At 40.4% G+C, this 25,540-nt stretch overlaps 1 protein-coding gene across 3 annotated transcripts in view; it reads right to left on the bottom strand.

Moving 5' to 3' along the window:
- The window catches only part of rttn (rotatin), a 33,940-nt gene extending 14,396 nt beyond the window's left edge, over nucleotides 1-19,544 (bottom strand). For 2 of the 3 annotated variants that reach the window (XM_051940436.1, XM_022207376.2), the window contains exons 1-28: nucleotides 19,334-19,544; nucleotides 18,808-18,995; nucleotides 17,925-18,114; nucleotides 17,624-17,722; nucleotides 17,435-17,525; nucleotides 17,046-17,160; nucleotides 15,247-15,397; nucleotides 14,706-14,874; nucleotides 13,871-14,061; nucleotides 13,510-13,625; nucleotides 12,441-12,608; nucleotides 12,144-12,356; nucleotides 11,908-12,020; nucleotides 11,667-11,793; nucleotides 11,204-11,329; nucleotides 9,179-9,295; nucleotides 8,499-8,638; nucleotides 7,684-7,855; nucleotides 7,494-7,593; nucleotides 6,838-6,923; nucleotides 5,614-5,731; nucleotides 5,012-5,108; nucleotides 4,855-4,920; nucleotides 4,515-4,706; nucleotides 3,272-3,514; nucleotides 2,493-2,649; nucleotides 1,147-1,313; nucleotides 342-561 (exon numbers count right to left, since the gene is read on the bottom strand). In XM_051940436.1, the coding sequence (XP_051796396.1) occupies nucleotides 342-561; nucleotides 1,147-1,313; nucleotides 2,493-2,649; nucleotides 3,272-3,514; nucleotides 4,515-4,706; nucleotides 4,855-4,920; nucleotides 5,012-5,108; nucleotides 5,614-5,731; nucleotides 6,838-6,923; nucleotides 7,494-7,593; nucleotides 7,684-7,855; nucleotides 8,499-8,638; nucleotides 9,179-9,295; nucleotides 11,204-11,329; nucleotides 11,667-11,793; nucleotides 11,908-12,020; nucleotides 12,144-12,356; nucleotides 12,441-12,608; nucleotides 13,510-13,625; nucleotides 13,871-14,061; nucleotides 14,706-14,874; nucleotides 15,247-15,397; nucleotides 17,046-17,160; nucleotides 17,435-17,525; nucleotides 17,624-17,722; nucleotides 17,925-18,114; nucleotides 18,808-18,995; nucleotides 19,334-19,364 (3,963 nt within the window). In that variant the 5' untranslated portion in view covers nucleotides 19,365-19,544. The remainder of the gene's footprint in view (nucleotides 1-341; nucleotides 562-1,146; nucleotides 1,314-2,492; nucleotides 2,650-3,271; nucleotides 3,515-4,514; nucleotides 4,707-4,854; nucleotides 4,921-5,011; nucleotides 5,109-5,613; nucleotides 5,732-6,837; nucleotides 6,924-7,493; nucleotides 7,594-7,683; nucleotides 7,856-8,498; nucleotides 8,639-9,178; nucleotides 9,296-11,203; nucleotides 11,330-11,666; nucleotides 11,794-11,907; nucleotides 12,021-12,143; nucleotides 12,357-12,440; nucleotides 12,609-13,509; nucleotides 13,626-13,870; nucleotides 14,062-14,705; nucleotides 14,875-15,246; nucleotides 15,398-17,045; nucleotides 17,161-17,434; nucleotides 17,526-17,623; nucleotides 17,723-17,924; nucleotides 18,115-18,807; nucleotides 18,996-19,333) is intronic. The other variant, XM_051940437.1, reaches the window with a different exon arrangement.
- Between the last annotated feature and the right edge of the window lie 5,996 nt (nucleotides 19,545-25,540).

Below are 25,540 nucleotides of genomic sequence, written 5' to 3'. Positions count from 1 at the left end.
GTTACGCTATTGTTTTATGGACTGTTGAACAGCTGAACAGATGGAAAAGGCAAGGTTGATTAATCTCATCAGCATCTTCACAGCGTGGCATATCTAATCAATGAGATTTTTACCCATTGCAATTCATGTCCCGTAACCACATTTTGTTTAATTTTAATTAATTCCTCAGAAAGTACTACGTTTCTCCTTTTATTCATTTCTGAAGGCCTTCTCATTTCTAATGAGAGAGTAGGAGGCTTGCATGTGCCCATGCAATGCTGAGCATATGCACACAAACTGTGCAGACACAACACTTCACACACATGCCACATACAAACACGAGCTGATGTACAGACACACACCTCTAATAGCCCACTGAGATACTTGGAGCAGAGGGTGCTGGGCTCCAGGTCGGGGCAATGGGAGCTCCAGCCAGGCTGGGCAGTCAGGCTGACCATGCCCTGCAGTGTCCTCTCCAGGCTGGGAAGGCCATAGAAACGTGGTGCGTCAGACACCCGCAGGCTCTGAAGCAAACGGATTGCCAGCTGGCTCTTGAAGGGGCCTGCTAATGCCAAACATAGCCTGGACAGACAGGAGAGGAGAGAGCGAGAAACAATCAAATCAGACAGACAGAAGGGAACACAAGAGACTGGGAAAAGAAGAAGGAAGATTAAAAAACTGCTGACAATTAGTTTTCCTCCTAATGATATTAAAAAATTCTAACCCCACAGGCAAGCGGAATATTATTACATGAGAACATTTTCTTTTTCTATACATTTACAAGCAGTAACTATAGATTGTTCACAAAAACATAAAAGACTGTATTATATTGTAGATTAAGGGTAAGTGTAGAAAATACTTCAGCACCTGGCTAGTAGATTAAGGGTCTTGAAAGAACAACTGTGTCTTGGAGGCCTTGAGCTATAGGCAAAATAGTTTATTTTCATTCGATAAGTAAAAAAAACTAATTCCAAATATTCAGCGTTCCAATTTAAGACAGAAAACTGTATCTTTCAAAATTATTTACCAAGTTGTTTGAGTCACTGTAAAATTTAGCAATATCTGAATGAAAATAAAACTGATGACATGAAAAATCCCTTCTTCCATTGTCTGTTACATGTGACTTTGCAGTGGCAAACCATAAGTTTGTGTCAGAAATCATACTACCTGTCAGTGGTGTGCGTTAGACGGAGTAGTAAGGTGTTAAAGAAACTTGTGAGCTCTCTCTGCAGTCTCTGACTAACACGGTTCTTCAGTTCTTCCTGCTCCCCCGGGCTCTGAGTTGAAGTCTGGGTCTCCACACCGAGCAGTAAATTAAGGAGAGATGCAGTTTCCTAGAGGATTGATAAATAAATGGTGACCAATAATTGGTACTGGTTTGCAACTATTTTGAATTTAGCCTAGTAATATTCCCAAAACATTCTTGCTGGTCCCCATTTTCCTTCATTTTGCTTTGATTTGAACATTTATTGTGCTAATATACACAATGTGTTCACACGCTTGTGGTCCTTCAACAGCATAAATAGTAAAAAAAAAAAAAACATCCTTCAGTTTAAATGGATAATCAACTTTAGCAATAATATTACGTGGTATTGATAAGAAAACAAAAGTTCTGTAATGTATCTGCAAACCTTTTGTAAATTTACACACCCTGACCGATAAAGATAGCATGTAGACTGAAGTGAGAAGTGTATGTGAGCCTCCTTCTCTCCCTAAAAAACTCTGCTGTAGGAGCACCAAGCAGCAGAATTTCTTACCGAGCACTGCACACAGAGTGGGTAGTTAATGCAACTGTATGAAGCGACAGATGTTCCTGAAACAGCTCAGTAATTACAGAGAAGTTGGAGCAGAGCAGCACTGCTCACCCCTACCAGGCATTCAATCTGAGTCTGCTTTAGCTGCCAGGGGAAGACTTATTGTTTACACACACATTAATGAGAAAGCCAAGGTGAGACTGATTAAATCCTAAAAGTAGCGCTCCCCACTAAAACAGTGTAGTAATTCTTCTCCTCAGGCTAAAATATGAATCCAACTTTGTTTTCAGAGCTCAGGAAATAATCTCTGCCACAGGTCTGAGGTGGAAAGCGATGATACTATTTTTCTGTTTTATGAGAGAGTAATACGCTCAGCTTGTCTGACAGTCCGTGTGATTTATTCCTGCTTTGATTGCAGGTATATAACCCTCTGTGTTGGAAGGGAGACAGTCTAACCAGATTACTAGCTTATGGAGATGCATACACACATTTTCTGGTGCACATACATATCAAAGGCATGCCACAATAGCTCACTTTAATAAGATAAGTACAGTATGCATGGCTAATATGGTCACTGGTTTACTGGGAATCTGATCACAATCCAAACCACAACTATAAAGCAGCTTGCAATGCATTTGGAGCAAAAAATTAAAAAAAAATCTGAATTATTCCTTTGAGTCAAACCCTTAAAAGAAATACTGTGCCATTATAGTTAAGCTTTACTGCTATGCTAATGTAGAAAGTGTAAATGATCCGTACCTGGTTGAGAAGCAGCTCCAGCATCCAGCGTAGGTCCTCGTCCTCTGGGTCACACACAGACTCCGTGTGCATCTGTTTGAAGTAGGCATTCAAAAATGCAACAATGCCCACAAGCAACCTTTCATCCTCAACACAGGCTGGACGCACCTGAAGAAACCTGCAGGGAGGAAGAGACAGAGACCGTGACAACAAGAGGAGCTCACGGCTGAAAGAATAACACACTCTACGAATCTAAAGCACTATTCTTTCCTGTTTTCCATGTTTTTGCTTTGTTTAATTTCCTTTATTTTGTTGTGAGGCATTTTCCTACAATGGAAATATATATAACTGCATAAGCCGGTAACAAGACACATGCCACTAGAAAGAAAAAACCTCAAAGGACTGTGATATACTGATGCAGTCACATCAATCAAATCAAAGAAAAAACAACAAAACTTTAGTCGTTTTATTTTTTATTTTTCTTGATTATTGTTTTTCATTGCAATAAAGACGTATGTCATCCAAAGCAGGGATGGAAGGGTGCATAATTATATTTGCTAAAACTATTGTCCAAGTTCCTCATACTTCCTCAGGCAACTTCAAATACTCAGAACATCTTCAATTTGTATGAATTCTTCAAATATATAGAAAAACAAAGCCATAATATACTAAATGAGCCATGAAAAACATTAGCTTCACAGCAAGTGATGTCAACTGTTTTACAGAGATGTATTAGCAAAGCCCACAATCAAGGCTATAAGCATGTGAATCTACAGTACATGAATCCTTATTCAGCATACCTGGTCACTGCTGCCTGCCAACTGAGGGAGTGAAGGGTGCCTCTGCAGCTGTGGGTGGGAACGTGAGGGAGAGCCAGTCTGTCAAACAACAAGTAGAGGTTGAGCCTGGAGAGGGCAGAGGCCACAGAACTGTGTCCTGCTGCAGTGACGATGGTCTGGATGCAGTCCTGCAGCGCGGTAGGAAGGTGCACAGCCTGCAGCGACAGAATCTGTGTTTCTGACAGCTTTAAGTCAGGATGAAATCTGCGGGGGACAAAATGTAAATGGTATCAAATATATTCAAAATCAGATTACATGACTATTGATGTGCTGACAAGTGTGTTGCATAAGCAGCATCCTCAGAAGCATACTAATAACAGCATTAACAAGCATATTTGATCACTAATCCAGAGGGATGAGACATTTATGAGTCATCAGAAGGGAGAAGTTTGCTGAGAATTTCTTGCAACTGAATCGAGCAGAGGCGGAAATGATGACACCAGGCGCATTCAATGAGCAATATCTAAGAAAAAAAAACTTAATTATGTGGTGACAATAGGTAGAAAAGATTGTTGCATTTTGAGCATTGTAGTGACAAACGATATTTGAGTTTTTGGGCACTCCACTATATGGTTGTAACTTTACATAAACAGAAAATACAAAGAAGATACTTCCCAATTTTCATTGACTAATCCATCTTTAACAAGTGGTACAGGAACCAATCTTAGCTGTGTATGAAATTTGATTTCAGATGGATTGATCCATCCATGGTGTGCTTCAAACATCTTTGCTGTAATCAAGCTAGTTAAAACTGTGAGAGACATTCTCATTTGTTTGGATTAGGCCACATTAGGAGCAAATGAAGACAGATGAAACACAAGATGCCAAGATTCTGAATCTAATTCTTCACTACAACTATTCACTAGAGGGAATATTGTACATGAGTGATATGTAGCAGGCTGTTTCTTTGTTAAAAACCCTGCCACAGAATTATAGTACTAAACAAGAGCCTTCGATGTTGCATAGTGATCTGAACACAAGGCAAAGTGCTGAAGTCTTCAACAACACCCTAAACTTTAATAGATTAATGAATGCATATGGATACAGAATATACAGTTTGGTTCTCTATTCCACCTTAACTAATCTGTTATTTAATCCAAATTTTTACACCAGGACAAATAATATTTCACCAAGAAAATAAAAAGTCTAAAAAAATGTTAACATCTTACTGCATGCATTCATTTAGAAAAATTAAAAATCTTACTCAGTAACATCACTAGTAGTGCTGCGCAGCCTCTCTAGAAGGTTATCTGTCCCAGAATGCCATGCAGTGTTCCAGGCCACCTGCAGGGCTTGGCGGGCAGGGTTAAGGGTCAGGAGGTCAGAGGAAGGAGCCAAGACGCAGCAGTACGGGCTAACAGCGTGGTAAGTTGCTGCCTGAAATGGAATGTTGTACCTTGAAGAAACATTAGGAAAACATTAAAAATCTGTGGATATTGTCTGTAAAGTGTTTTGATGAGAGGAAAGGGAAAAAATGACAACATGGCACAAAAGAACGTTAAATTGCTCACTTTAGATCTTCTTAACCTAAAGGATGGCCTTACCTGCGTACTACTGTCAGTGGCAGCGAGAACGGTGTGAAGGTAACATCTGTGTTGGATTTGTCTGACCTGACAAGAGATGAGCAGTTTAACAAAATATGGACTGGATGCATATTAATAGTAGTGACACAGAAAGCTTAAAGAGAAAAAAATAACTCACCATATCTCAATACTGGCAATCTCATCAAACAGCAGTAAACTCATCAAGACAGAAATCTCACTGCCATTGCCTTTGTTCTCCTTCAGTATCAAGGATGCTATAATGAAAACACAACATTGGCAATTTTACATAAAACCTACCCCTCAAATCGTAGCTCATAAATAAAGTCAGAAAAAACTTCAAAGTGAAATTCCATTAGTGACCAGCAGCTGCTTATTTATATCAAACTGAAATTTGAAAACCTTACATTTGTATTGTATATAAAAAAAAACCCTTTGCATATATTCTGTGTAAATTATACAAATGGACAGGAAGCAACTTTTAATATAACATTATATGAATGATGTCTCCTTATTTAAAATGTGTTGTCAATTTAGCCAACAAATACGTGAGTGGCTGTACATATTACCAACTACTGTTAAGATAAATCTGCAGTACACTCGCGTTAAGCTGAGCTCCATGGCAACAAGTTGCATCATACCAATCTTCCACTTACTGAAGAGTGACAACATGGTTTAAAGCTATGCATGACTTGAGAAAGTGCCCCCAAGCCGCACAACACATGTATAGCTGCTACTTAATGAGTTGTCTTGTGAATGTACCCCTGAGCAGTGTGAGGAGCAGGAGGTTGCGCTGTGCCAGGCTGTGCCTCAGAGAAGGATCGGCGTACACCAGCTTTCTCAGGATACACACACAAGGCTCCAGCAGACAATCCAAGCTCTGGGGAGAACAGCAACATACCCACTTGGCGTTTAATTGCAGGGAAAACACAAACGCACACAATCTCTCTCTGTCTCTTCCTGTTTTGTGTCTCACATACAAGTGCACAGGATCTCTACTGTCAGCCCAAATAAGCTAAACCCAAATGTTGTAACTGCACAGGTTGCAGGCGGCAATGAAGGGTTGGGACAAATACAACCTGCAGAAATCCCTCTTATACACACTTGTTAGCAGTCTGGACCTCTATGTAGCTAGACATGTTGGACGATTACCCCTGGCAGCTTCTGATCAGCAGACTGCAGTAACTACAGGGCAAAAATCAGTGCTGACCAGGATCTGTCAGACACTATTAACACACAACCCGGTCTCACGGGGATTCGTGAAACTGTCACGTAAGTTTTAGTTTCGGTTTCGTGCGCACCAACACGATTCCGTCATGTTTTTCGTGCCGCTCACCACGAAATGTTTTTCGCTGTGGTAATCACATCTGAAAGTGGTTTATACCGGCGGATTCATGACGATCTAAGCTGTCCATCGGCGTATACTGCTTGTGTGATCGCGTTAGTGGCCGCCGGCCGCCGGACATTCTTGAAATTCCTATGCAAATTGGTAAGTGTACCACCGGCTTATGGTTAGGTTATGGTTAGGGTTATGTTTAGGGACGATGTCATGCAAAATATAGCGTTGGATTCGCCACGGTTTTACATTAAAAATATAATATACACATTCTTTTGAAATACGTTCTGAGTGGCACGAAAAGTCCGCCGTTTAAAATACATTGGTGCGCATTTCGTGGTGAGCGGCACGAAAAACATGACGAAATCGTGTTGGTGCGCACGAAACCGAAACTAAAACTTACGTGACAGTTTCACGAATCCTCGTGAGATCGGGCTGTAACACAGACCATTTCTATCATCTACGCCTCAGTGGGTTTCCTCCACATCCACTGGCAACATATGTACACATGTAAGCACATATAAACAAGAACGTGCACAAATTGGAGCACATGTGACTGCATTTATGAATTACAGGGTTTGATATATTTGGCTTTAACAACGATTCATTCAACACACATCTATCAGTTTGCCTGCGTTATTTGTTTATACCTTGTTGCCATTTACGCTCTCCACAATAAAAGAAATGACTTTATCTGTTATTCCGAGATTCTTCAGCACTGGGTGCATTGCTGTATCTAAAGGGAAGAGAGAGATTCATTCAACACACAACAATAAACATTTGCATAATCAACTGTTTTTTTTCCCCTCCCATTTGTCTAAAACATATGGCAGTGGGAATGCACAAATGTTGCTGCAAATTGTAGTTTTCACCAGAGGAAAGCTCTCATAAAGTTTAAAAAGTTGCTTTTCATTGTATGAAGTGCATACAGTTTCCTACACAACTCTAACTGGGAAGAATCAAAATGACAATGAGACAGATGTGAACTATTAGCAAGTGAATTCTGCCTGTGAATATTTTAGCGGTGCTATGCCACTTTCAGATCTGCTTGTATAGCTATTAAAAAACAAAAACAAAAAAACAAGGACAACCTGTTGTGGGGCTAATTTAAAAGTAGGGGAGCTGGAAGGAGCCCAAAGTGCAACCACTGTCAGTGTTTACAATTACAATATGCTATACTAGAGGGTGTATTAAAGTATTAGTTCTGCTTGAGCTAAAATTCAGCTTGAAAACATATTAGAATAACATAACACATTAGCCTATAAGAAATTACTATCACCATTACTAGCTATAACAGATCCCTCACCTTGTAGCACGACCGAAAGCTGTTCTGCAGCCGATCGTCTCAGGGAAATGTCAACAGTGTCTGAGCGGAGGATACAAAAAAGCTTCTCCACCGACTCCACCTAGCCAACATTAAACACAGTTAATAAGCACTCACCTCTGTCTGTGTACAGGTTTATCTGTTTTCTATCTGTGTGTATGTAAATGTATACCTTTAGGACAGACTTGTTGCTGGTGTCAAGTGTGATGTCGAGAGGGTTTCTGAGGCAGTAGAGGTTGGGGAGTGAGGCGATTGCTGACTGATCCAACTCTGGTCTGGCTGTGTGTGCATCATCATTGCCAGTTAGGTGGGGCAGGATTTGTTGCACTGCTGCTATCCTCACACTGTTAATATTGAGTGATAACAGAACAGAAGCAATCCTTGTAGATGAGAATTTCACTGTGATTGAAAAACATCATAAAACTATTTTGTTTAAGTGATTTATCTAACCTCTTATCTGCATTAAAGCACTGGCATGTAGCTGAAAATGTTTTTTTTAAACATGCAAACAGCAATTGGTGTCAAAACTGGTTGGCAGGGCAGATAAGTCTATTATCTGCTGCCAAAATTTAACAGGGCTGCTCTGGTGTTCATTTCCATCTCCATCAATATTCATAGACTGGGACTGGATGAGAAGCTGTTTTACACAGGCCTGAAAGAGCATTTAGATGACTTGATGAGCACATCACCTGACAAAAACATATAGTGTGTGAATATGTCCACCACAAATGTTGAAGAGCAAAACATTCAGGCTCTCTGGAGTTTGTCTAGGTAACAAGACAAAAACCTGACGTCCAATGTCAAACTCATCAAACAACATTACACAAGGAAAGATTCAGAAGAAACCTAGCAGACATGGAGTATAGACAACACAGACATACACACACATCTCTGATATGCACATACATCTGGGCCGTACATAATACTCAAAACAAGCACAGACAGACGCAGACACTGACAATAGAAGGACCCAGGGCCCAGACTCACGTGGGCTGTTTAGTGAAAAGGAGTCGGAGTGCTGCTTTTAGCTTGGCTGTACTTGGGAACACGTTGTCTCTTGCCACATCCGACGTGTCACTTATCAGCAGGACACAGTTTCCCAGTGACTCTTCAGTGCTGGCGTAACCCTGCCACACACACAAATACACACATAATTCTCACCCTGCCTTGGCAGACAGTGGAGCAAACAATGGGGAATTCCAGCTAAGCATCGCAACAGTAAATAAAATATGCATCGCTCTGATTACGGGTGGTTTCATTTCATCTCTTGTTGACATGGTGGGCCCATCTCTGAATGGCCTCCTTGAATTAAATTACACTTGACAGCCTAGTCAAAATCTCATGTATATTCATGAAGAATTTCCTTGCTTTCTGTTGCCTGAAACCGAACAATTAATAAAAGTTTGTTTCTTCCCCCCCAAAAAGGAAGCCATATAACAGAATATGTAAATGAGAGAATAACTGCATTTTTCTCACTGGATGCTCAAAATGCAGTCATTGTGGTCCAAAAGCACTAATATTGTATTTTTGATCATAGCTGTTTTGATTGTGAGTGCATGCACCACTTTCGCCTCTCCATAAATACAATGTAATAAGTTCCAAACATGATGTCGTTTTATGAGCTCTGCAGTGCAAATAGTATGCAAGTTCTACGGAGAGCACAACACCTGTAATATGGGCATGACCGGGTAAAGTGCCTCATTGAATCTGTCCCAGGTTGATGCTGTCATCATCAATCGTCCCTTGAGCAGGAATAGCAGGATATCCTTGGCAGGAACGTTCACCTATAGATCACAGGTAAACTGCTGAATTCACAAAGGCACTGCTGACAAAACATCTACTGGCAAGTACTGTATGTGGCAGATTTTTAGACATCTAAATTACAAGACATTTTAGCATGACCTTAAGAGTAATGTACAACAAAAACAAACACTAATCCCTGCACCTTCAGCTTTGTCCAAATGCAGAGTACTATTTTTTTAAATGTAGGGTTTTTTTGCACTTTAGCTTTTTTGTCCACAAGCAAAAATAACAAAACAAAAAACAATCCTTCTATTACGCAGATTTCCACTCCATTTGCAGGTTTGATATATAGATGTTAAAAAAAGACTTTTGGAAACAATAATGCAGACAACTGCTTTACCTCCCTGATTGGGTTTTGTCTACCAGTCAAAGGTTTAGACACACCTTCTCATTTAATGGGTTTTCTTCATAACACCCACCCTTTGCTTTGATTACTGCTTATATTTGGATATTCGGGTCCAGCCTTACTTCTTTGTGCACTCTTGGCATTCTCTCAATGAGCTTCATGAGGTAGTCACCTGAAATGGCTTCCCAACAGTCTTGTAGGAGTTCTCAGAGATGCTGAGCACTTGTTGGCCCTTTTTGCCTTCACTCTGCGGTCCATCTCATCCCAAACCATCTCCACTGGGTTTAGGTCAAGTGACCGGTCACCTGATGCAGCACTCCATCACTCTTCTTGGTCAAATAGCCCTTACACAGCCTGGAGGTGTGTTTGGGGTCATTGTCTTGTTGAAAAATAAATGATGGTCCCACTAAATGCAAACTGGATGGAATGGCATGTTGCTACAGGATGCTGTGGTAGCCATGCTGGTTCAGTGTGCCTTCAGATTTGAATAAATCTCCACAGTGTCACCAGCAAAGCATCTCCACAGCATCCCACCTCCTCCTCCATGCTTCACGGTGGGAACCATGCACATAGAGACCATCCATTCTCCTCTTCTGTGTCGCACAAAGACACAGTGGGTGGAACCAAAGATCTCAAATTGGACTCATCAGACCAAAGCACAGACTTCCACTGGTCTAATGTCCATTCCTTGTGTTTCTTGGCCCAAACAAATCTCTTCTGCTTGTTGCTTTTCCTTAGCATCTATTTGACCATAAAGGACTGATTGGTCAGTCTCCTCTAAACAGTTGATGTAGAGATGTGTCTGCTAACAGAACTCTGTGTGGCATTTATCCGGGCTCTAATCTGAGCTGCTGTTAACTTGTGATTTCTCAAGCTGGTGACACAGATGAACTTATCCTCAGTAGCAGAGGTGACATTTAGTCTTCCTTTCCTGGGGCGGACCTCATGTGAGCCAGTTTCATGGTAGTGCTTGATGGTTTTTGCGACTGCACTTGGAGCTTTTGCAATTTTCTGGACTGACTGACCTTCAGTTCTTAACATAATAATGGACTGTCGTTTCTCTTTACTTCGTTGATTGGTTCTTGCCATAATATGGATTCTAACAGTCGTCAAATAGGGCTGTCAACTGTGTACCAACCTGACTTCTGCACAATACAACTGTTGGTCCCAACCCCATTAAAAAGGCAAGAAATTCCACAAATTAACATTGACAAGGAACACCTGTGAAGTGAAAACCATTTGAGGTGGCTACCTCATGAAGCTCACTGAGAGAATGCCAAGAGTGAACAAAGCAGTAATAAAAGCAAAGGGTGGCTATTTTAAGGAATCTAAAACATAAAACATATTGAGTTATTTCACACTTTTTTGTTTACTACATAATTCAATATGTGTTCATTCATGGTCTTGATGCCTTCAGTGAGAACCTATAATGTAAATAGTTATGAAAATAAAAAAAAAACATTAAATGATAAGGTGTGTCCAAACTTTGACTGGTAGTGTATGTAAAACTAGAATGTACTAGAAGTACATCAAGAACATGTACCTTTTCTGCAGAGTCCTGGAGTCCAAATGTGATTATTTCATAGAGCATCCTGCGGTGGAGAAGGAAGCTGACTCCAGCACACGGTCCTGGTTCCTGTCGTGACACATTCTGGATGCCAAGGCAGTCCTACGGGTATATGTAATCACACCAGAGCACATCATAAATTATCGCTATCCTCTCGCCTGTGCTCGCATACAACAGTTTCAATTCACTTTAAATGTAGCCATGCACTCCAGACAGTGATTGGTAAAATGAAAAGAAAGACTGATTTCAAATGTCAAGTGGGGTTTTATAGCACACTGCAAAAGAGCTGCGACTCATTCATCTTCATTCTACGTATTTACATATGGATGCCCCACCAAAACAGGCCCCCATTCAGGCTGCATCAGACCTGTATATTTTAGCCATGACCCTTTGCACTCATTCACACAATGACTGTCTATATAAGGTGGCTTGCTCTCACCTTGACCAGGTTTAAAGCACATTCATACGTTTCTATCTTGACAGGCAGTAGAGGGTGGGACAGCAGCTTGAGGAGGATTTTCTGGCTCTCAGTCTGAAGGAGTGGACTGGGTTGATCAAACTTCCATCTAATGAGAGACAACCAAAAGAATTTAAACAGTATTAAAATAATTCAGATATAAATGCAGCTTAACATGTGATTGATTTGGCTTTGCAAAAAGCTGATCTGACTTTTCTCTCACAGGTAAGAGCAAATGTGAACACATTCTTTGATGATGGGCAAATGCTGATGAAATGGAAGACCATCAACAGCTTGGTCTGCCAGCTCCAGTAACTCCAGCCAGTTCTTTTCCCCCTTGACGAAGGAAAATGATCAATGAATTAACAAAAATGTGGTATGGGTAACATCTAACTTAACAGATTTCCTTATATAACTATAGATGTCTATAAAAGCTGACTGGTAACATGAGGCTCATACCTCAGCTTGTGCTTCTTTTAGAAAGTTACAAGTGGATTCCATCCAGAGGGCAGCTCGGGTCACCCTCCTGTAGAGGTCATGGCCATCAGAATTCACTTGCTCCAAATAGGCCACTGCTGTCTCTTGCATGCTGGGTAATAAACCTCCAAATGATGTGTCCAAGCATAAGTGGAAGATAGTAGTTGCTGTGTTTTCTGGGAGATTGTCACTAGCCTGCGTGAGGTTTATAAAAATATTAACTTTTAAATGTAAAACAACGTATTAATGTGATTTGGTCACACAAGCACACACATGTACCTTCTCCAGAGGCAGGATGGTCTGTAGGAGTTTAATGGTAAAGATGGCGGTTCCTATGTAGGCCATTCTGTGGTGAACCTGAGAACTGTGGGGAATATCTCCTGAAAAGCTCTGGTGATAGCTCAGAATATCCGCAAGCAGTTCCAAGCAGACTTGCAGCTTCTCCTTCTAAAACACACACAGAAGGAAATGTAGACAAAAGCACACATGCAGCACAAACACACCAACACACGCACGTACTCGCATCGCGTGCGTGTTCACACACAGAGACACAGCTACTGGCTGAGAGCCAAGAGAAAAATTGTTCGTTCCAGGGGTTAGGAATTGAATGTAATCAGATTTCAGGGTTATTTTGGGACGAGATACAGATCCACCCCATCTCAGTATGAATAAATTGGAACAATCTATTCTCAGCCACTTTGTTCTGGGTATAGAAATTGAACAATAGAAGATAAATACCAGCAGGGGGCAGTAGATGCCCTGTGCATTGCAGAGGCTGGTATGAACAGTTCGACCAGTTCCCACAGGAAAAACCTAGAGGTCTGGCACACAAAAGCTGCTCTCCACATAAAGATGACAAAATAGTTCTCAGGCTGCAAGGCTCTGGGCATGTATTAAACAGCAGAGGGCCACAAGGGCCTGGACTTGACAAGTGTGTAAATCCCCCTGCAGAGGAACATACCCTTTAAACAGCCACGGAGGATAACAAATGATTCTGCATGGTTAAAAAAAAAACACACCTGTTTAACACAATCTATTGTGTGCACTTCATACACATAATAAATGAAGACATTTACTAACCCAGCAATTCTGTGCTTGGATAAACCCAGGGGCATGGAGGAGAAGTTTGCATGTATGTAAGAAGCACATTGCAACCAGGAGAAAGCCTTTGTAACCTTATATAATTCATTCAGCTCAATCACATGCCCACAGTTCTCCTTGACAGTTGAGTACCGTATGCCTGTGTGTCTCGGTGGCAAATTGTCAGGTGGCCAACCCAGTTCCCCCTTTTCAGTGAAGTGTATCCATTCATCTACATAAGAGGCTGTCATGAGTTGTGTTGACTTGCCAGCTCCATCCCCACCAGGCTGCGATCGTCCCAGACCAGTTCACAAACACTGTCCCCAAGCAGGAGGACAGCGTCACACAGCAGCTCCAGAACACGATGGAACACATGAAAACCTTCTGAGAAACAGCAGAGGAGAGAAGCAGAGCGAGAGCAGATGAGATTTTTTTTGACAAGATCAAATAACAACGGATGAAATACAGTCAGTGCAGGGAAACAGGTGAGGGAATATTTGTAGTATCTCAGGTTTACCCAGGCAAGGAAGGAAGAGAAGCAGAGATAATTGATGTATGCATTTAAAAACATTGTTTATATCTTTGCCATTTTGCTAAACGACAAAACAAAAACCTACATTGCTTCCTACCTGTTTTGAGCAGTGGTATAGCATGCTCCAAGGTGGCAACAGTGAACTGAGCCAATGTGAGCTGCCGTAACTGCAGCTCCAGGACATCTTCTACACCCAGGTCAGGAAGCTCCAAGTGGGCTACATCTGCAGGTGAATGGGCCATCTGTCTGGGGGCCTGGACCGCTGCTCCACCTCTGTGTGAGCTGCCACTGAATGAATCACAGAGAGGGGAGGAAGACAACTGTAAATTCATGATCTGTTCTTGGACCATTCTAATACAAGGAGTGACGTATCAGCTGTATAGGGATGGATCATAAAACTGGATATGCCATCACGGGAATCAAAACTGATTTTTAAACTCCACAGACCAGCCGCTAGAGGGCTCCTAGTGTTGTTCATATTTAAAAAGAAGAAAACCCTTCACAGTCTCTCTTTCTTTACACCGTTTTATCTTCTTGTGTGGGTTGCTAGTGTCACTCGCAATTTTGTCATTATCAAAGCCACAGAAAACCCCACTGTGCACAAAATTTCAGCAAGCCAAAAAGTATAGGACTCGCTTCTAAGGTCTGATGAACAGAACTGAGTACAGTGCCGAATCATATCAAAATGTTATTTCTACAAGCAAGGTAGGCAGACTAACATAATACCATTTATTCCTGAGAAGTGTGACAGAAGCCAGACTGAGTGAATCAGTGTTTCACTGCCAACAGGATTACGAACAACATCCACAGAAGCAATACCTGAGACAACACGAATAGATACACAAAAGGAGATGCCCTTTTTTAAACTATAATCCCCCTTTGCCTTTGTTTAATATACATAGGTATGCAGAGTTGCCTACATGCACACACACCTGTTCGACGCTGCATCTCCATCTTGGCCATCTCCTCTGGCTCTCTGACCCGTGCGTCCGACCACAGAAGGCCGTGGGGAGCACTCTGTCGCTGGAGACGAGGCCTGCGAACGCTGGGCCCCCAGAACATCCTGGGTGTAAGAGAAGGATGAGTTCTGGGACACTGGATCTACACAGACACAAAGAAAGAACAAAAGGACACACTTGCATATTTGTTAAGTCTTTATGGTGAGACAGAGAGATTGAATACAGTGGTGTTACAATGCCCCTCTTGTGAGAAATAAGTCCGGAGGATTAGATGGCAATAGTTAATACATTATTTAAACAATCAGGAGAACACAGCTGATGAATGCATGAACTCTGAGGCTTTTGTTAAAGTCTTATCAGCCTCAGTGCAAACAGTTAATATCGGTGGTAACATACGTAGATAAACAGGATAAGTGTGCAAAAATAATGGATTACTCCTGAAACTACCTGATATCATCATTTAAAAATATATTTTTTAAATGAGCTATACATTTTAACTCATAGGGTGCGCTACCTTGCTTTGCAGAGTAGAAGCTTGGATCTTGAAGAAAACGCAGTCTTTTCCTCAGTCCCACACAAAGTTGCCGCAGGCAGAAAAGAGAAGGCAAATGAAGGTAGCTCACCTCACCTTTATCCGAACCAAGCCTCAACAGGGAGAGAAGACTCTGAAAACAGAAGGAGATGTCAGATGTGTTACATTACTTCAAAGATGGGTCACGGAAAAATGACTCATTATATCCAATTAGGACTATTCTAAGTGGGAAAATATATTGGCCAATTTACAGAGCAAAACTGAGACAAACAATGTACAAAGACTGTGTATGAAAAAGACTTAAACTCAGACAGTGATAGTAAAGTCGTAATAATGTTCACAAAATGAAAAGGGCAAGTGGAATTGAATTATTGAAGCAGCAATTTGTTCCAAGTTCAGATTCCCTGCACTCTGTAGCTAATGATGTCATGTTTCTAAATTCAAGTCTTTTAATTTTGCTTACTTATTAGCTCTAGTAACTCAAAGGAGGGGCAAATACAGCCTCAAGAAGATAAGTACTTTCCTGTAATGATTTCTTTTTGATGATGAGACTGCTGGGTGACAGTATGCTAATGCTACCCTGAGACCGATGTAATTTTATGCACCACTTTATTAACAAAATAGTAATGTTCGCAGGGGTTCATCACGGCAAAATGATGTGTCTTCCAACACTTTGTATATGCCAATGAAATGAAAAGCTTGGGTTAAAAAAATGCACTTTGTTTCCAACATGACACGGGTATATACATCAAAGTGTGCCTCACGTCTACAGAGATGGAGAGAGAGTATTTTTCGTGAACGTAAAAAGGAGCTCAATGCAAACTTCAGGATTGTGACCCCATGCATCAGCTGTTGACATTCTTCAAAAACCAGCAAGACAAGGTCGACGACTGTTCAAAGCCTGTAGACGACTGTGTCAAGTTATACAGAAACTCTGATACTGAAGGAGGCCTTAGAGGAAAAAACAAAATGTTCCACCAAGGACTTTCACATCCTGCAAGAGGTACATCATGACCAAACTACACATATCCTCAAGCAATCTAGCACCTATTCAAGCAAAGTAAACCTCCAGAGGCCTCCACAACCTCCTACAAGATCAGGGCCACAGAGTTACAAATTGATGCTTTGTTCAAGGACATTATTTGACAGGATATTATTTTGACAGTGGTTGGAGTGACCATCAAATAAATCCATTATGATTTGTTACTGCTAGCCACTCCAAACTATATCTGCATCTAATTAATATGAATACAGAAGACTAGTATTGTTGTTGGCCGGAAACCAGGAGAAAATAAACAAGCCCTGGTAATCTTCCCAGACAATTTCTTGGTCACTTTGTACACCCATAGTGAATCAAGTGTTTATAGATCAGAACACTGCAGATTTCCCATCAAATACTGTACACTGATTTGTCTTAAATATAAGCATTTCATCTGACAGCTGAACAAATTATCGGAGACTTTAAAGTAAAAATGACGGCTCTGACAGCCATTCTTAACTCTACCACAAGATGCAAGATTAAACACAAATTTTAATGACATATTTGAGGATCAGCACAACCTTAGAGGTAACACAATCCAGAGTAACATGTGGTACCTTGATATTATTAAAATATAGCCGTCATTCTGACATTGCCTGTCATGATGCGATAATGGAAACTGAAACCACTACAGCATACCCTCAAAACCTTCTGTCTCACAGAGTTTGATCAGTCCCTCTAGCCGTACAAGCAAAAATCTACATACATTTACTTTACTATCTGCAAGATGATGGTAATGTACCTTTACAATACTGGGCCTTTGCAGGAAGATCTCAGCAGGAAAGTCTTGCAGAATGACATCGCGTAACAGTTCACATGTGGTTCTCACCAAGTTGGGATTGCTACTCCCAAGAGAACTGCATCAAGAGAATTAAACAGGATACACTAATACCCAGTAATTTAAATCACAAACTGTTGTGTAGTTAACTAAACCCAAAAAATGTCTTTGGAAAGGAAAAAGTGATAATTAAGTCATTAGCATTGGGTATCGAACAAAATATTTTTGAACTTTGTAACCATTCAGTACAAAAAGCTGAATAGAAATAACTAAATGAATCATAAATTTGTTTAACACTTAATTTAATTAGGCATATCATATAATATTAATTACTGACATGTATCGTCTCTTACCTCTCATTGGATGAAAGTATGTGTCTGTCTGTGTTTGTCAAGGTCAGCCATGGAAACACAGAAAACTTGAGGCATCTTACAGATTCATGCACTGCACAACACAGAGGGATTAAATGTGTAAAACATGAGTCATTTATAGAAAGAAATATCACGCATATCCTTCAAAAGCTAATTTCAAGCAAGGGGGACCTGCTATCTTCTGAGGTGGCACATCTGTATTCCTTGGCATGCTCCTGCAGAAATAACCCATTTTAGGCAAATTCTCCTCAGGTGAAAGAGCCAGTGGGGCTGCAGCAGAGACACAACATTTGTTATTCCAATAACATTTCACATACTGCAAGTATTTAATATGCTATAAGAGCTTAAAAAGCAAGAGGAAAACACACATCATCTCATCCCGCCTGTCTCCAACATAAGGTTGTGAGAATTTTAGTATTTTTTACACGACAGACTCTAAACACAAACAAATATTTGGCTCAACTTGCAACACCTGTTGGAGTTGTACTACGTGATCCATGTGAGTAGACAACTGTATGACTAGGGAGTAGCTCAGGTAGCTGAAACAGCTGGTCCAGGGTTCCATCAATGACAGCTCGCAGTCTGGGCTCCACATTAGGAGATAGTTGGGTGAGAAAGTCCACCGCGCCGACGTCTCTCAGCATCTGGGCTGCACTTGGATGCTTTGAAGACAAAATAACGAGGAAAGCGCTCAGGAAATAAATACCACAAAGTTTGGTGCAATGTTGGAAAAGTACTGAGCATATGCTTTACCAGCAAAATTTCGCTGGGCAAACCTTGTCACATTTAAGCCCCTTCAAATATTTTATTCAAGTGCAATGTGTTTGTAAGGAGGAAACTTCAGGCTGCCGTGAAAATTCTGACACATGCAAGTTTTGACATCATTTAACAACTTAGAGTCTGATTAGACAAAGTCATGATTCCATTCAAAGCTTTTCAGGTGGGGATGCCATCTGTTTGTTTCATTGTCATTCAACCTGTTTATTCAATTTGACTAATCGGTTAGTTATTTTGGCGGCAAAAAAATATCCCAAAATGGTGAAAAAATGCTGGTCAGACAACATCCTCGAATGTTTATCCACAACCCAAAGACATACAGCTTACCATCACAGAGGAGATTTTGAAAAATCTAAAAACATCCTAATTTGAGAAGCTGGAATCATAGGCAACTTTACAATAATACTCAAAACAATTCATCTATTATCAAAATTGTTGATGCATAATGCATCAGATGTCAGACAATCCATCAATCCACTAATGCATTTTCTCATATGGTAGACTGCTCTTGTCTAGCCACGGTCTTTTAGATCTACTCATGCAGCATTTTATCTATCATATGCACACTTCATATCTACCTTTGATAATGTTAAAAGCAGTTCAAGGACCTCCTCCTTCATTGGCACCTCGGGGAAATTGAACCACTCCAGAAGATGCACGAACAGCATCTTTTCTTGCACAATGTCATGGACAGAAATCAGGGAATGACGCAGCTTGCTCAAGATGCTCTTCAGTGCTCGAACTCGTATCTCCACCAGAGAGTGACCTAAAGTTTGTCAGGAGATGAGGGAAAAGATTAAACTGAGAACAGACATTATAGCAAACCTAGCTAAGTTTCGTTTTAGCTAGTCAACAGCTAACAAAGCTCGAATAGAACTCGGTGTCGTTTCATTGGCTTAGCTAAAGTTAAACAGTTAGAGCATATTTTAGCGACGTTGTTCCGAACAAAAATAGCTACAAAATAAGAGCAATGTAGAGCCAAGAGAGTAAAGAGGGAGTTGCTATTGTTAGACAGGATGCAAACTGCTAGGAGGTTTTGTTACCATAACTTCAGGTAAAGTCGGGTGGCTACGCTACCTTTGAGAAGCTAACAGTTCAACGTACCTATTTTCTTTATAATAGGAGACAACTCCATGTCGAATGAATGTTATATGAAGTTTCCCAGTGTAAAAGCCAAGACATAGGAGCTTAAAAAAATCGATGGAGGCTCTTCTGTGCAGTTAGTGGTTCTCTGGCAGAGTCATGTCAACAACATCTGCCCGGGTCTGTTTTCAACAACCGCGCCAGCGTCACTCCACTTCCTGTACAGGTCAGGACCAGGGTGCGTTCAAGACCAGCAACTGTGTAGGAAAACTGACTAATTAACGCTGCGTTTACACGAGGACATTCACATAGACCACCTCAGATTCAGAAGTAAAAGAGCTTCCAGTCAAGATTGTTATATTAATTTAATCATAATTTATGTAAAGTCAAAATGATCTGTTTATCAGGCCCTTGAAACAAATATGCAACAAATGTACCACGAGACCACAAAGCCAGAGTGGACCTACATGTTTGAAAAATGATGGAGAAAGCCTCCAGGGAAAAATAGTACATTTTGAAAAAAAATTCACCAGCCTTCCACCTCACACGAGTGAAAGTGCAGTATTATCAAAACTAGGAACATTCTGTCTCAGAGTGAACAACTAGTCAATGCATTTGTAAGTTCTGGACTGGACACTTGTAATTCTTTGCTGTCAGAAGGTCTTGATAACTCTCTCTGCTCCACAATGCTGAAGCAAGAGTACTAGCAGGAACGAGCAACAGACATATTTCTCCCATTTTACAATCTGTTCATTGACTCCTTTTGAAATGAAAATTCAAACACCAATTGCACGCTCCCTCAACTCTTGCGACATCTGTAGCATTGTACTGTGTGATAAAACTGCGCATTTCAGAGTGGCCTTTTATTGTGGGCAGTCTAAGGCACACCTGTGCACTAATCATGGTGTCTAATCAGCATCTTGATATGGCACACCTGTGAGGTGGGATGGATTATCTCAGCAAAGGAGAAGTGCTCACTGTCACAGATTTAGACAGATTTGTGAACAATATTTGAGAGAAATGGTGATATTGTGTATGTGGAAAAAGTTTTAGATCTTTGAGTTTATCTCATAAAAAACGGGAGCAAAAACAAAAGTGTTGCGTGAATATTTTTGTTGAGTGTATTTAGCCTTTTTTCTATCTTCAATCTTTTTCTCTCCCCCTTTTAACTCTGACCCTAATCAGTTGAAGCAGATGATCCCCCTGCCTGAGCATGGTACTGTTGGAGCTTAATTCTTGGTAAAGGAAAGTGCTTGTTCAGAGGTAAACCAAAGGACATTTTGAATTTGTTGGGGTTTTCTGTTGATTTTGTAAGGTCTTCACCTCATATAAAGTGCCATAACTGAATGTAAACCTTTAGGTGTTATTTTTACTCCCATCTTTATCCCACCAACAGTCCTCCAGTCTTTTTCAGACAAAGACCTAATATTTATTTGGCAAGGCCTCTCAGTAGATCACAGCTGCTTAGATTATGTCTCAAGACATCCTGTCTCTGGCTGCCGTTTCTTTCAACATGCCACACGACCCATGTGATGTGCCTTTTTGTTGCATACCACTCTTATCTCGTCTTTTGAAATCTTCCGTAGGCATGCTGAAGCAATTTGTCTGTCCTGTATCATCAGTCTTTCAAGGCATGTTTCCAAATCATCGAAGGCCCACACATTGCTGAAATATTGAACAAAGTTTTGACAGCTCTCGCGTTACCCTGTCGTTAAATTTGTCTTTTCAAACACTGACGTTCAAATCAAAGTTGTTTTGCATCGCCCCTTAACACCAGTGCTGGCATAAATTACTTGGAGACTCAGTGTATAAATGACTCCGGTTGCATGGGTTGTCACACATGAGATGCGACATGGATATGATCGGCTGACAGGGTGATAATTAACAAACTTAGCAAATGATAATTTGATATCATAATAATATAATCACACAGCTTTTGATATTTCTGGAGGGATTTATCCTATAATTAATTTGGCCCCATGCTATATGTCCTACTGTAACCTTGAAGACGTGGAGAGAAAATGTTGAATTCTGCAGCAATGACATGACCCTTGTTCCAAAGCGTCATATGCACATATACTTCACATTAAGTCAAATATCTGTATGCAAGATGGTGTGTTTTTTAGTTGCAAATTTACCTTGAATTAAAAAAAAGACTATAAGACACACATCCCTTCGAATTTGTAGGATATTTTTTGTGGGAAACCTTTGCATCTTGGCCTGAATTCTAAACAAAGGTTTGTGGGATGGAACAGAGCTTGTCTGCACAACATGAGTCATATTGATAGACCTGCCAGTGGGTCCATTGACCTGTGGAGGTTAAAAGATTTATTCCAGATCCCTCAACCTCTGATGCAGCACATGTATGTAGTCCTGGGTTTTTTTCTTTACATTTTACAGATAAACAGTGAGAACACAGAGAGAGATTTCTGACATCTAAACAGCTGAGGAGACTTTCCTTACCTGTGAGAAAAATACATGGCCCTGGGTCAGACCAGGAGTTTGCAGTGGCTGTAGAGTTTACTCCAAAGAGTATATACCAACACTGTTTGACAACCCCTGTGTGCCTTGGATAATTTGTTAGCACTGGCTGCAGACAGGAAGCACAACTTTACTTTAAATAAATGAAAACACAAGGTCAGCTGTAGGTTATTTGGCCCTGTAGCGCTTCAGTTATCCCTTCAATCACAGCCCTTGTAAACATTTCTGTGGCTCTATACTACACAAGCTTATTTAGCTTCAAGGTATATTTTTTGTTTGTACATTTTGCCTTTTATTCCCCTGGTTTTGAAATGCAGTTCAGGGATATTTAACACTATAAATGACAAACAGTTACTTGTTAGCTGTCCGTTTTTACACACCAGTTTGAATTACTCACATGCCAAAAAAACACCTCAGGCTGTTCATGAATGTAAGGCCCATCTTCAGTTGGAATTAATGCCAATTTAAATGCTTTGAAGCCAGATTTCCTCAAAAAGTATTTCAGTATTTGCACTCCAGCTAAAGCATCATGAGTTGCTATCATGTGCCTGACCATGCTGGCCATCATGATCAGGAGTGATAAGTAATAAACTGCTGATGCCTGTTTGATTTTGGAGATAACTTGCAAAGACTAATTCTTTTAAACAGTTGTAAATGTAGCATAAATAAACAGACAAGCTTAAAATACATAGTTACATTTTTTTAAAAACACATTATGGACTGTGTGAAACCTTTTGGTGTGAGGAGGCCAGCTTGACTGTTATGTTTCAGACATTAGAAATGCCGGTTTCAACATAACACTATTGATACTTTCTTTGGATCCTTTTCTTGACTTCCCAATAACTCAAAATTTAGTACCGAGTTAATGTAACTTGCTATTAAAATGTAAGACATGCAAATCATAAAGAAGATGCTGCAAACATAAATATAAAGAACATAATATATTAATGGAATCATAATCTTTTACAATAGCTATCAATGCGGTGATTAGAAGCAAAATTAACAATTTGCGAATACCACCATAAAAGCATAAATATTCCAGCTACTGACTCCTTTAGAAGAAAGAGATACTAAATAAAATACTAAACTTGAAATATCCAATGCAACTTTATGACACATATAACTTTTTTTAACTGACCAGGAGGAAGGAGGTAGCGACTGCTGGTAAAAGTAACATTTAATCACTAATATCCATACAGATCCACATATATTCTATGCTTCTCATAACTGGCATAGTCTGTGGAAGGAGAAATGAAGCCCCCAAGAAGTCAGAGATTTTTTTTCTCCTCTCTTCTCAGGCAAAGGCTGAAACATAAATTTGGGATGAGTAGAAATTAAAAAACCATCCATGCTCTAAAAAAATTCAAACTACCTTCCCTTCAGCAAGAAGAAAAAAAAACCCATAGCCATCACCTTTTCCAACCGCCCTTCCTCCCCTAATAATTTGTGAGAAAGCTGAACTAAAAGCCTTGTAAGTGTATCTCTAAATGAACATCTTTGGGCCTGCAAAAGCATGAAGTGATACTGTTGCAGTTTTTCATGCATAAAACAAGTTCAATATAGCTAATCAGCCTTATCATTGTTGTAATTGTCCAATATTCAGCGCACCATATGGCAACAAAATAAAAGGAATTGCCAGCAGAATTGGTAAGATAAAATCAAGGGTGATGCTGTGACAGACTTGAAGAACATGAGCAAGCATCATTCATTGTGTTAACCAGGCAGCCATTTAGCTGTATAGCTGAGTCATTGTGTTGCACTGTTGACCCAGCTGGTGGAACAGTGATTAATGCACATCTGTGAAGACGTCCTAAAACTTTTAGGGGGCAAACAGTGATGTGACAGACTGATTTAACTATGCTAAATACTGCAGGAAAAAAAAATCTGCTGAAATCACACCACAACAGTGAGGCTGTGCTGTGGACATCATCCTTACCATAAATGTTCGGATCGGATTTTGAGGCAAACACTTCCTATGTTATTCCACAGTCACTCCTGAAACAAAACCCAAGTGGTCCCACAGGCCCTGTCATTGTTTGACATGCCTGCTGTACCCGTCTTCCGCTCCGCTGCAAGTGTTGAGGATATGAAGGTGGGCACCGAGGGGCTCCCCCGACTATCCCCCATCGGCAAAGGGAGTCAAGTCGAAGGCCTGAGCCAAACTGAGGCAAGCACAGACATATTGTGCCAATAATTTATGGCTGATACAGCATTCATTTGAAATTAAGATGAAACACGAGGAGCTTCCCCACACGTAGGGGTATCTCATTAAACAGTGTAGCATACTCTGTGTGTACAATGTTCCATCTTGACTTGCGCTTCAATGTTTTGAGTCGTGCTTATACATAAATTCAAATTCTTTCGGAAATATTGATCTTGAGAGTGAGAGATGGTCCCAAGGCACTGAAATGTTGTGCCGTGTGGTGTTTCATAGCATCAGGCAGATCCTCAATTCCCATCAAACTATTAGAGCAAGATTCCATTTATGTAAATTCTAAACAGCCTGCTATTAGTATCCATTTGATCTGTTTATCATGTCAAGACAAAACCGACTGGGTTATTCCCACAGCTGAATATTTACTTGTTTTTACTGTCTGGCAACAAATATCAACCACTGAAGTTTGTTTGTCAGGTCTAATTTGGCTTGTAACAACATTGCATCTTTGCTTCCCAGTGTCCTTGGTGTTATATCTAAGAGCTGCCACCCCTCCTCGCTCCCCCACCACCAGCCCTCCCCTCCTGTGCCAACACATCAAGTGAAGGCAGCCTGATCAACCCTAATAGGGCCTGGTAATTAGAGTCTTTGCATAGAGCCTGTCTGCACGCAGCTGCCCTAAGCAGGTTGGAGAAGGACTGCCATACACTTGACAGTGTGGAAAAAACAATGTAATGTTCGGTATATGGACCAAATTAGCCTGGCAGTGGTAAACACAATCTACTTTAAAACAATACTGACACTAATTAGGCAACCAATGTATCATTTCAGAGTTCAAGTTTTAGTTGCTGCATCAAATACTTGAAAATACTTTGAGAGCCAACTTGATGTTCCACGAATACAAATTAGAAAAACCTTCCTGTATAAAGGCCAAGCACAGCCAGTGCTGGAGGGGGAGAAAGAGTTGTAGTTGATATTTATCAACTGTTGTATGATATATGCAGTGGAAATGGAGTCTTAATTAATGTCATGGGGTAACATTATAAATTATGTGATGTAAATCACATGAAAACAAGCAAGAAACAGTTTAAAAGAAAAACTTAGATTCTTTGCTATTTCTTAAACCTTTAAATAAAGCTGATTTTAACAATTACTTTTCATTTTGACACTTATCTTTATTAGCAGCTGCCGTATATACACAAATTGTTACTGCAATCACAACCTACTACCTAACCAACTCGGATGAACAAAGCAAAGTTGAGCACAATGTTTCAATTTAACGCTTCTCCACAAGAAACAATAAAGACATGACATTTTGGATGAAAGAAAAGTGATTTAGGGAGGGAAAAAAAAGCAACTTCCTTCATTAGGGATGCAACCCTTGTCACACTAAATCTCCCCATGCTACGGTCTTATTATGAAAAGTCCAAATAGCTTGGATCATGCATTTTAAAACCACACTCTGGCAGAGGATGGCAGCACCTTATGAAAAATAATCTTGAGTCATTTGTTAAAATGCAAAATCATTTCAGAGACTGCATTGCTAATAATTTCGTGTGGCACCAAAAGCTGGTTTGTGTCTCTGCTATTAT

Source organism: Acanthochromis polyacanthus, chromosome 20 (assembly GCF_021347895.1).
Source record: "Acanthochromis polyacanthus isolate Apoly-LR-REF ecotype Palm Island chromosome 20, KAUST_Apoly_ChrSc, whole genome shotgun sequence".
NCBI classification, from domain to species: domain Eukaryota; kingdom Metazoa; phylum Chordata; class Actinopteri; family Pomacentridae; genus Acanthochromis; species Acanthochromis polyacanthus.
Note: the sequence above shows the minus strand (reverse complement) of the source record. Positions and strands in the feature narration are given on the sequence as shown.